The sequence below is a fragment of the Alexandromys fortis genome, unplaced genomic scaffold, assembly GCF_014885135.2.
Source record: "Alexandromys fortis isolate MF-2015 unplaced genomic scaffold, M_Fortis_MF-2015_v1.1 scaffold_173, whole genome shotgun sequence".
Classification (NCBI taxonomy): Eukaryota; Metazoa; Chordata; class Mammalia; order Rodentia; family Cricetidae; genus Alexandromys; species Alexandromys fortis.
The window spans coordinates 3,418,212-3,430,505 of NW_026068051.1; the positions used below are offsets into that span (position 1 = coordinate 3,418,212).

The following is a 12,294-nucleotide window of genomic DNA, read 5'->3' on the forward strand; positions in this document are numbered from 1 at the left end:
GAGCAGTACATTTATTCTAACAAGCAGTGTTACTGCTGACATTCTGTCCATCTCTGCTAACATCAGTTACCATCTCTGAAGACATGGGCATGTTTTCAAACAATTGTGCCAACAAACCTACCTGCAGGGTGCAGGGTTAGCCACTCTTTCCTCCATGTTCACTGACCATTGACATTATATATATATTTTTTAAATATTTATTTATTATGTATACAATATTCTGTCTGTGTGTATGTCTGCAGGCCAGAAGAGGGCACCAGACCTCATTACAGATGGTTGTGAGCCACCATGTGGTTGCCGGGAATTGAACTCAGGACCTTTGGAAGAGCAGGCAATGCTCTTAACCACTGAGCCATCTCTCCAGCCCAACATTATATATTTTCACATTAAAAACATTGGTTTTCTAATTTGAGAAGTGAAATTTTTAAATCTTTTTTTCTTTTTTTTTTTTTTTTTGAGACAGGATCTCACTATGTTTACTGGCTGGCTTTGTGTGTCAACGTGACACAAGCTGGAGTCATCAGAGAGGAAAGAGCCTCCGTTGAGAAAATGCCTCCATGAGATCCAGCCATAAGGCATTTTCTCAATTAGTAATCAATGGGGGAGAGCCCAATCCATGATGGGTGATGCCCTCCCTGGATTGTTGGTCCTGGGTTCTATAAGAAAATAGGCTGAGCAAGCCAGTAAGCAGCACCCCTCCATGGCCTCTGCATCAGTTCCTGCCTCCAGGGTCATGCCCTATTTGAATTCCTGTCCTGGCTTCTTTCAATAAGGAACAGCAATGTGGAAATGTAAGCCATATTAACCTTTTTTTCCCCCCACTTGCTTTTGGTCATGGTATTTCATCATAGCAATAGAAACCCTAACTAAGACAACATGCAGTTCCGGCTGGCCTGGAACTCTCTATGTAAACTAGGATGACCTCAGACACATAGATAGATCTACTGCCTCTGCCTCCTGAGAGCTGAAATCAAAGGTGTACAACTACCACGTCTGGCCTTAAATCTCCCTCTTTTTCTCTGTATGTGTGTGTACACGCACACACATGCATGTGCACGAATGTACAGAAGGTCAGAGGTTGGTATCACGTCTTCCTTAACTGCTTTCCATTGTAGCAAATATCTTAATTCTCAACAAATAAATATTTTGTGTATTTAAAAATAATTAAAAACAAACAAAAATAAACAAATTATGTATTATCTTAATACTTAAAAATTATTTTATTTCTTGCAGAGCCGGGGTCAAATTTAGGTTCCTGAGCATCCTAGGTGAGAGGTCACTGATGAACCACACCTCTGTTGCACACTGCTTAATTTTCACATGCCCACTATAGCCTAGCAACTGAGCCTCTGGAAGAAAGCTGCCTACAGGTACTTCTAGGAATGATCTGGCAGACACATAGCTTCTCCACTTACCTGGTTTGAGGGGTAGGCTGGCATGAAGCCACTGGAAGCTGGTGCTGCAGCTCCACCCACTGGTCCAACAAGGTTAATGCCCATGATGGGCTGTCCAAGGCTGAGGGGCATGGAGCCTGCAGGGACAGAGGGCATCGCAGTCGGCTGGCTCACTGAGGTAGGCAGAGCCATAGGAAAGCCGCTTAAGGTAGGAATGGGAGCTGCTGGGAACTGGTTCAAAGCATCAGGGCTCATGGCAGGAACACCCCTCTACAGGGAACAGCAGGAAATGAAAACATTTTAGTTGACTGCAGATAATACTCATGGTCTGTGCACGAGAGACCTACACATGGCTCTCCTGTTGCTTCACTGATTCCTCAAGTCCATGGACCTGACACCCGGAGAAGAGTGAAAGCAGGACCCACTACTGCCCTAGACTTTCTTCTTGTTGTTGTTTGTTTTGTTTTTCGAGACAGGCTTTCTCTGTAGCTTCGGGGGCTGTCCTGGAACTCACTTGATAGACCAGGCTGACCTCAAACTCACTGAGATCCACCTGCCTCTGCCTCCCGAGTGCTGTGATTAAAGGCGTGTGCGCCACCACTGCCCGGCCTGACTTGTACTTCTAAAAATGCAATTATACGCAGCCATCCTTTCACAAAGCAAACATAAATGTGGACCTGTTTATTTCACCCAAACTTTCCTCACTTAAAAATCCGTTGCTAGCTGGTGGTGGTGGTGGTGCACGCCTTTCATCCCAGCACTTGACCCTGTTTTGAAAAACAAAAACAAACACACAAACAAAAAATCCAATGCTAATACTTAGACATGGCCAGCACACATCAACTGTGACATATTCTGTCTGGTAAGCTTGGCCATTATGCTAAAATCAAGTAACTTAAACTAATTCCAAAATAAAACAGAAGTTGTTACCAGGCTAAGTATACTTTAAGAAATTCTAAACAAGGGCAGAAACTGAAGTCATCAATTACTTTCAAACAAAAGGATAACTTGCTAAGATGTGCATTATATGGACAATACATTTTTGAAACATCTTATCACAAATGATCTAAATTTTAATGGACAAAGATATCTACCTACAAGGTGGTAGTGAAAGGGGGGCTCACGCTCTTTCAACGTGTAGTAACACACTTGTTCTAACGTGGGACGTGAAGTCTACCTGTGTTACTGCTACCATGGCGAGAACAGTATAAAGCTCTTCCTTAGTCAGTTTGCCGGGTGTAGTCCGATTGGCTAAGGCCCATATCTGCCCGAGTGTTTCCCTGGGAAGTCCAGATGACATCAGAATGGGATAAAGTTTAGCAGTGTCTATTCCAGTTGGAGTCATTGTCGTCTCTAAAATTTTCTTATACGCATCTGTTAAGAGAAAGAGCAGATGACAAATGCAAACACACTGCAGGAAAATGACTTGTTGCTGCCACCGTAGGTACAAAAGAATGACCTTAAGTTAACTGCTTTAATTTAGCTGGCATCTGGCTCAGTGGGGAAAGGCACCTGCTGCCAAGGCTGATGACCTGAGTTCAATCCTTGGGACCGGTAAGGTGGAAGGAGAGGACTGACTCCCACAAGATGTCCTCTGACCTCCATAGACTTGACTAGGAAAGGGGATGCATGCTTGTGTATGAAGAATGAGGGAGAAGATAAACTATCAGAAATGGACAGAACTAAAATCTAAGATCTAGTTTCTGTAGATTTGAAGAGAGGAAAGGGGAGAGATTCAAAATGGGTAGATAGTCTCCCATGGTTTGAGAGGTCATCTAGCCTTTGATTTGTGGTTGTATGATTACAATAAAAAGAAGACATTACTAATTTCTCCAAGAAATAAATTCTTCTGTAGAGATCTTACATCGAGGCTGATTTACTCAAGGGTAGAACAACTTTTGTCTGTACCAACCTTGAGCACTGATGAGCTAGTGGACATTACCTCCAGCTTGTAAGGCGCCGAGCAGCAAACCAAGCAGCTGTGACTTGCTAACCTTGGCACCTGCTGCTGGAAGGACCGTTGTTTCTGTGCCTATCGATCGCTGTACCATCGTCTGCTACCCACCAAGGACTACCACACAATCCATCTTATCATTTCCTCAGCTCAGCACTGATACTACACATAAAAAAGAAACCACTTTCCAATGTAGAAAATGATGATACTCAATCTTGCATTTCATATAGTTTTATAGGACAATCAGAAAGAGTATTTAAAATATATAATCCTTATGAATTGAGAAAGTATTAAACATATTAGTGTGATTTTTAAAAAAAAGACATTTTTCAACTTTTATGTGTATGAGTGTTTTGCCTGCAAGTAGATCTGTGCACTACATGTATACCTTGTGCCTGCAGAAGCCATAACAGGGTGTCTGATGCTCTGGAACTGGAATGTAATTGTGAATCATTATGTGGGTGCTGGGACTTGAACCCAGGTCTTCTGGAAGAGCAGCTATACTCTTAACCACTAAGCCATCTCTTCAGCCTGTGATTCATGATAGGTTATTAATAATCTTTGAAATAAATATCTGATAATATCATTATTTAAAACACAGTAACTCTAACTGCTTGGCCTTTACCCCAAGAGCCATCTTGCTACTCTCAATCAAGTAGTCTTTTTTTAAAAATATGCATACACACCAGAGATACATATTCTTTTTTTAATATTTATTATGTATACAATATTCTCTCTGCATGTACACCTGAAAGCCAGAAGAGGGCACCAGATCTCATTAAAGATGGTTGTGAGCCACCATGTGGTTGCTGGGAATTGAACTCAGGACCTTTGGAAGAGCAGGCAATGCTCTTAACCTCTGAGCCATCTCTCCAGCCCCCTAGTCTTTTTTTTTTTTTTTTTTTTTTCTTGAAGACAAGGTCTCACTGTGTAGCCCTGGCTGTCCTGGAACTCATAGACAGCTACCTGCCTCTGCCTAAGTGCTGAGAGTAAAGGCATGCATCACCATGCCCTGCCTATAAAACAGTCTTAAACATGAGGTTTTATTTAGTTTTCTATCCTCCTGCAGAAAAAAACTGTAACAATTCCTTCTGCATATTTTTATAACCATGACAGAAAATGTTTAGAAATACTTCTATAATATTTAAAGTAAAATATGCAGAGGGGAATGCTGGGCAGGAAAGCTTTACTTTACCTGGAACCAGACTCTCATTGTAAATCCAAGGAGGCATCCTGGGCTGGGCAGGGTCCTGAGAGGGAAACACACCCACACCTAGAAGGGAAGGATGGTTAATGCACATATGCTCTGGAGAAGAGAAAGGCCACTCCTTTTTACAGAGAGGAGCGCTGGTTGGAGTCACTAGAAAAAAGTCACCAATATAATGAAAGTGCTTGGTTTCCAACAACTCTGGCAATAGTGTCTGTGTACTAAAATATAAAGAGAGAGTACAGGCACCAAATCAATAATCTGAGTCACAGGAGGCATGCACCAATTAATTGTGTTTGACGGGTTAAGGCAAAAACACAATAGACAGTGGCTTAAAATTCCATGTGTAAAATATCCTCCTGGGGTCTGTCTCCAGGGCTGCCCACATTCCGATTCATCTCCACAGTGAAAATCTGGATTTAGCTTTTGTACTTTGGGAACAGGATCCAGGGCCATGTAGGTGCCGAGTGAGCATCCGATTGCAGCCCGAAGACCTGCATGTCGTTCTCCCGTGCTGTGGGCACAAACCCTGGGCCTTGAGTGTGCAAATCTGGATCTTTCCGGCAGCTGCACATACAGTTTAGTTCAAAGAGAAAAATTGCATTCTCATTGGTGACTTTTCCAGTTTCAGCTAAACTTTGTTTTTTTATGGAAAACCAGAAAGTGCAAGGGGAAATCAAAGGGAGCTGTTGTAGAATGAGCGGGAATTTAGACCAGGAGGCGCTGATTATGAACAGGGTTATCAAAACCATTTGAAAAGAAGTAATTCAGTGCATTCAAAGAATTCAGAGCAAAATCTTAGGGGTTAATTGGAGAAAAGATTGCATAAATATTTTGTAAGCAAAATTTGAATGAGCACAATCAAGCAGTATCCATTTTAAGATTAACGCTGAAAGTGTTAGCAGCGGAGCAGCAGTTGGTTAAACAAAATTTGTGCAGAACGTAGCAGGAGCTCACCACTCTCTCCACTGGACAGGTTTTGGTCTGAAGTCTTTTCTGCCTCTGCAGTGGTGGGACCACTTACACATCCATCTACAGCACCCCCATTACGGGCCATTAAACCGGGACCGCTCTTACTGGAACCTGGGACTACGGCTTTGTGCCCAACTTCAGGAGTGTTTAATTTAATTTGTTCCTGCCCAGATGTATTTATATCACAAGATACTAGGAGCTTCTCTTCCAAGGAAGGGCCTAAACAAACAGCATGAAGGGTTACTTGTATATTACTTTCATATTCCAATCTTCTCACCATCCCTCCCACCCTCAGGGGAAGAACTCCCACAGAGATGAAATTTCGTAATAATTCAATTGTTACCCATTAGTGTAGGGTTTGAGAGGCTTCAGATGTTTTGGGAGACTTAAAATAATTACCCTACTCTGGTTCTCAGGGACTGCGTAACACAGTAGGTAGAATCACGAATTGGGAATATGCACTGGGCAAGTCATCAGACACAGACACTCCTAACTAGTGGGAGACACCTGTCTGGCCTGTTTCCACATCTGTCAAATGACAATCTTATAGATTAAGTCCAGGTCTTCCAAGACCTTTCCCAGCACACTCTGTCTCGACATAGACTGTGCCTACCCCATAATTTCACAAATGATAAAAATGGAAATAAAGAAATGTGTAAAGATTTGTCCAAGGACAAAACATGTCACTGTAGCAGGCTGGCCTCAAGCCTGAGCAGGTCCTGCAGCCTCTATCTGCCAGGTGCTGGGATTACAGACATGGGTCACCATGTCCATATTAGATAGAGTCTATTTCTCTTCTCCTCCTCCTCCTCCTCCTCCTCCTCCTCCTCCTCCTCCTCCTCCTCCTCCTCCTCCTCCCCCCCCCCCCCCCCCCCCCCCCCCCCCCCCCCTCCCCCTCTCCCCCTCTCTCTCTCTCTCTCTCTCTCTCTCTCTCTCTCTCTCTCTCTCTCTCTCTCTCTCTCTCTCTCTCTCTCTGAAACAAGATCTCATATAGCCCAGACCGCCTTGAATAATATAGCAAATGACCTGGAACCCCTGATTTTTCTGCCTCTATATCTCACGGAATGGATTACAGATGTGTATATCATAGCTGGCTAGAGAGATCACACTTGAGAAGAATTACTTTACATTTATTGCTTTTTGTGTGTGTATGTTGGTGCGTGTATGAAAGTGAGCAGACACCTCTGGGAGTCCCTTCACTCCTTCCAGAGTGTGAGCTCTGGGGATAAATGCAGGTCATCAGGCTTGGTAGCAAGTACTTTACCCAATGAGCCATCTCATTGGTCCTGAACGATTATTTTTTAACCGAGTTCTCCCTAGGGCATTATTATAACATGATATTAGTGATTTTTTCCCCCAAACAAAAGCATAATCTTAGGAGGTCAGTTTGCTGTTAACGTTTTGCACTGGTTTCACCTGTTTCTAACATAGCAGCAAAAGGTTTCAAATCACTTTTTTGGCAAATGAAGATGTAAAAACTTAATCTAGCTNTTCTTTGCCAACAGCACTGTATAATTCTACATATGTAAGAGAAATAAATCATCCTAGAATATCTTAACACTTAGATAATAACACTGGAGTTACCTGCTTTCTGCACACTGGGTGAAGCTGAAGCAGTAGAGAAACAAAGGATTTGCCCAGGGCCACCATGTAAGGCAAAAGACACTGGAACCTGACCTGGAGGGAGAGGCTGTGCTCCAGCCTTCTGTGTGTGCACCTGGCCGAGTGGGGTAGTGGGAAGGAAAGACTGAAAGGGCCGGGCCATGGGAGAGGGCCCACAAGCGGACACCTCAACAGGCCCCTGCATAAAGTCACTGAATTCGTCTTCGTCAAGAAAGGCAGGTGATGGGGAGACAGTTTTGGTAGAATGAGATGATGTGGGACAATCTGCAAAATGGAAAATGGTAATGAAACACACAGGAATGAAAACCAAAGAGAAAGAAATCCAGATGTAACACAACCCTCAGAACACACTGAAATGGGAACCGTGGAAGGGAGTAAGAAACACAGTCAAATGGAACCACAGTGCTCATGGAACACGTTGATGTCTGTTTTGTTCTAAAAATAAGTTCTAGAGCTATTTTATACTTGGTGAAAAAACAGACAAAATTAACTCAGATTTTCTTCTTTCATCTTATTGGGTAATACTAAATATGTATCAAAGTGATAATTACTTCAGAAATCCAAGAGGTCTGTCTGATAATACTTCTTTTGTGTGTCTATTTGTTTGTTTTATGAGACAGAGTTCTCTCAACTAAGTTCTGGCGTCCTGGAACTTGCTCTGTAGACCAGGCTGGCCTCAAACTCACAGAGATCTGCCTGCTTCTGCTTCCCAAGTGCTGGGTTTAAAGGCGTACAACACTATACTTGGCCTAGACAATCTTACTAAACAAACAAACAAATATATAAATATGAACAGCATCTGAACAACACAATTAATTACTTAACATGTCTCCCTTGCTGCTAACTGCTGCCCACAGATCTGTGCTGACCAGGGAACTTGGTGTGAACACAATGTCGGACCTAACAATGGCCACTGCTCTCTAGTTCTTCTAAGTTTGGTGCCAGGTACAGTTTTAGTCTTAACTTTCAATGTTTGTATGCCGACAGGCTCAGTTCTGTAGCTTGAGTTGGCCTAGAACTTGCTATGAATGCACTCTAGGCTAACCTCAAACTCACAACTCCCTTACGTTAGCCTCTGGGTGCTAAGATTATATGGATGTACCACCACACTGCCTGCATCACTTCAGCACTAGCTTGTATGGCTGACAGTTTTCAGTTTTAGATATACTTCTCCTTATCTCAAAATGGTAGATAGTATCTGTTCTCTTCCCAATTTTAGTGTATACTTTAATTTGAACTTCATTTTGGTAATAGAAATCAAGGCACATAATCTAATCAGTAAGTTGAGCCAGAAAATCAAGGATTCATAACAGGCTGAAGAGATGGCTCAGTGTTTAAAAGCACTTATCACTCTTCCAGAGGACCCGAGTGCAGCTCCTGGCATCCATATCAGTTTCACAACAGCCTGTAACTCCAGGTCAGGGCATCTGAGGGCCCTGGTGGGCACCAACACACACACATAAATAAAAATAAATACTTAAAAAAAAGAATTGATAACAGCATCAATATTTTTTCCTGATATTAACTTATAAGAGATACTAAATACAAGGATTTAAAATAAAATTTATTGATATAATATTTTCTAGCAAAATATAGTTAGTACCTTTTGATTTGAAGAATGATTTATGAAAATGGTCTATTAATGGTATATTGTTGAAAGGAGCTGATAACAAAATGTCAAAGTATTTAATTTCAAAGAAACAAGAAAACATTTTGTGGACAATTTCAACTGCTAAGTGTTCAAAATGATAACAAAAATCTCTTTACCCTGCTTCTTTCTCTAAAAGGCAATTTGATTTGATTACCTCATGATTAAAAACTACAAAGACGTTTACTGAAAAAGCTGAACTTCCCTGAGGGATAGTATAGCCGTGACTATTTTAAAATGGGTGTTTTGAGAATTTCTAAATCTTGTCACATAAACAATGAAATTTGACCTAGCTCACAAGAGAACACATTTCATAATAATGAAGATAGATTAGTAAATTCACTACATTTCTTTGAGTCCACAGACTTTCTTTTTTTGGTCAGGATCTCTCCCAGCGGACCAGGCTGGCCTCAGATTCAGAGAGCCTCCTACTTCTACCTCACGAATGCTGGGATTAAAGGTGTGCACCATCATGCTGGTACAAAAGGCGTCAGTATATTCGCTGTACAAATTTCCTGGGAAGTTATTAAAGTGATGTCTAAGCGGAGGACTAAGGATTTGAACCTCCAGCTTAGCTGTTAAATGGGTCAGATCCCTTACATTTTAAAATGTTCAAATCTGAATTTAGCTTGAAGGCACACAGAGGCCAATGGAACATGGGGAGATGATCAACCAACTTCCAAGGAAAGAATATTTTCGTGTTTCTTACAATGAAAACTACCTGGTTTCTTGGGGTGTGATACTGGAGTGGGGTGCATCTTAGCATCTCTGGAAAATCCATCTAAGTTCCCTTTTATGGCTTCCAAAGCGTGGTCTCTGTTCTTCTCTCCGGTCTGCAAGACAGGAAGCCTGTGTTTAGTTCTTCCCTCGTCTCCCACCATCTTCCCCTCTCAAACTAACACACACAGACCTATTTCTGATGTCCTTTTTGCCTTGTTTGTTTTTGAGACGAGGTTTTAGAGTTCACTGTGTAGCCCAGACTGGCCTCAAACTCATGGTCATCCTTCTGCTTTTGACTCTCAAGTACAAGGATACAGGAATGGCTTTAGTTCCAAGATTCTTACTACATACTTCTGATAATTTTTCATGTCAGAAAGACATTAACAAGTATATAAAATAAAGGCATAAAAAGACATTCTACAGAATATAAAAACTTTAAAAGGTTCATTCTCAAACACTATGAAACAGGGCTATAATATACTGAACGTTCTATGAGAAACCTGACAAATACGTTTCCTACTCTCCCATCTATGATCAATGCTTCCCAAGAAATTGTCATGGTGACTAGAGAGAGAGAGAGAGAGAGAGAGTTGAGAAGACAGTGGCTGATATCTGTTTTCCCCAACAGAAGCATATTGATCTGTGTAGAAAAAGAAAGCCCTTCCCTTTAGGACTTAGGTAAACCATGATACAAAGAAAATCCACTGCAGCCTGAGCTTGGGCTGCTGCCTGAGTGAGAGGAGGCATGCACAGGGTACACGTGTGTGCTGGAGGGTGTGGGGGGTGCATACATCACCTTGGGTTTCACGCTACTCAAAAGTCTGAGCTTCTGTTTTTGCTCTTCAAACTGACGTCTTTTCCTTTCTTCCTCTAAGAGTTTTTGTTGCTGTTCAAATCGTTTTCTAAAGAAAAAACAATCACACCAACATTCAGTCAAGTAGTGATGGCTACATTCAGATTTTATTATCAGCTTCAGCAATACCAACTTGCATTTCTAGAATTATAATCTTCACTCTTGATTATATGTAATTTTCTTATGACAAGCTGTTTCTCCTGTATACTAGTTCTAAAATATTTTAAATAAATCTACAGAATGATTCACCTAATTTACATGTATGTTTTTATTTCTTACCTAATTTGCAAGGCAAAGAAAGTATCCCCCCCCCCCCGGTGGTGGGTACTGGTGGTGGAGCTGAGTATGAAACCTGGGATCTATGCTTGCCAGACATCATGCTACAACTGAGATAGTTCTGAGTAAAGAGAGAAATCCACCTCTAGGTGGAAACATGCCCTGTCTCCTCCCTTAAGGATTAACCCAACCTGGCAAGACAAAGGACTTGGCTAGGAAACCACCCCAGGATGGCAGGTTCACCTTAGGAAAGAACCCCTCAGTTGGTTATCCAAAACCAAGTAGTCAGCCCTGAAATTATTTTCATATAAGTAAAATTATATGGGCTAAGTAGGTTGTACTTGACAGGCCACAGATTTGAGAGAGAGAGAGCAAGGGGAGGGATATATGGGAGGAGTTCAAGGAAGAAAAGAGAAGGGGGTAGTGTAATTATATTTGATTTTAAAATATTTTTCAAATTATCAATTAAAAAAAGATAACAAACACCTTTCCTTCCTAGAACCCCCTCCCACTGGGGCAGTTCCTGTGAGGGGTCTACCTTTCTGAAACTTGACTCCGAAAAGTGTAATTATTTCTTTTTCTTCTTTCTGTTTTTTTTTTTTTTTTCTGGATATTGACCAGAGGCTAAGTGTGCTCTTAAACCTCTAATGCTTTGGGCTTCCTCACTCTGCCTGTTCCCAAGGCCCCTTTGCCCTGCCATGTGGCTGCTGCCCACCATGTGGCTGACCTCCCCATCTTACCCTTTCCACCCTTCGCTGGAGTTTTCCTTTCAAACTCTAATACACTGTCCATTAGCTTCTGTCTAAATCTGTTCTTTGTCCTCAAAATTCCCTTTGTGTTCATTCTCAAATTGCATCATCAATGAGACAAAGAGCCCCAAGAGGGGACCCCGACTCCCAAGGTACCATATGATGGCTCTGTTGGGACTCCACAGATTTCCAGTATTTATTTCTTTCCTGCTTTTAATTTTTTTAATTGGCAGAGAACATGAACCCTTCTTCACCCCTAGACTTTCAGCAGTAGAGGAAACAATCTTGGTGCACTGAGCAGTAGCGAATACCAGGGAGACAGATAAACATAAAAGCACACTTTGTTCTGCATATAAGAAAATGAAACGCAGGCTGCCTAGCAGCTAATGCTGTACCATCAAACAGCAGCAGCAACAACAAACAATTGAGGAAGTTGGGTGTAGAAGCAAAAGCCTATAATCCCAGCATTTGGAGGCCTGGGCACCAAGACTGCAAATCAAAACCACCCTGGACCTTTTTTGTTACTCTGATTCCAGAAATCAAAACAACAAAAAAGACAAAAACCAATCAAACAAACATGGAATTTCATGGGGAAAGAAGGCAGAGTGTCCAGGAACAAGAGCCATGCTCTTAGGAGCAAGGACCTGTCAGACAACCAAGTTTGTTGGTAACTTTGTAACCTGTGCTGAAAACCACTTCATTTCAGATCCCTCTTTATTCTGTGCTTTAGTTTTGTTTGTCTGAGATAGACTCTTGCTTTATTGGCCTCCAGCCTTAAACTCACACTTCTCCTACCCAGCCTCCCAAGAGGCAGGCTTACAGGTAAGTGCCAGACCACTTAGTTGGCTCTAAACTTCTTACAAGAGTATTTAAAGGGGGGGCTGGAGAGATGGCTCAG

At 41.9% G+C, this 12,294-nt stretch overlaps 1 protein-coding gene across 1 annotated transcript in view; it reads right to left on the reverse strand.

Annotated features, from left to right (window-relative positions):
* Synrg (synergin gamma) overlaps nt 1-12,294 on the reverse strand; it is an 85,626-nt gene that overhangs the window by 58,632 nt on the left and 14,700 nt on the right. The window contains exons 5-11 of the mRNA XM_050119577.1: nt 10,315-10,420; nt 9,520-9,631; nt 7,112-7,414; nt 5,513-5,746; nt 4,544-4,621; nt 2,572-2,768; nt 1,416-1,664 (exon numbers count right to left, since the gene is read on the reverse strand). Coding sequence (XP_049975534.1) covers nt 1,416-1,664; nt 2,572-2,768; nt 4,544-4,621; nt 5,513-5,746; nt 7,112-7,414; nt 9,520-9,631; nt 10,315-10,420 — 1,279 coding nt within the window. The remainder of the gene's footprint in view (nt 1-1,415; nt 1,665-2,571; nt 2,769-4,543; nt 4,622-5,512; nt 5,747-7,111; nt 7,415-9,519; nt 9,632-10,314; nt 10,421-12,294) is intronic.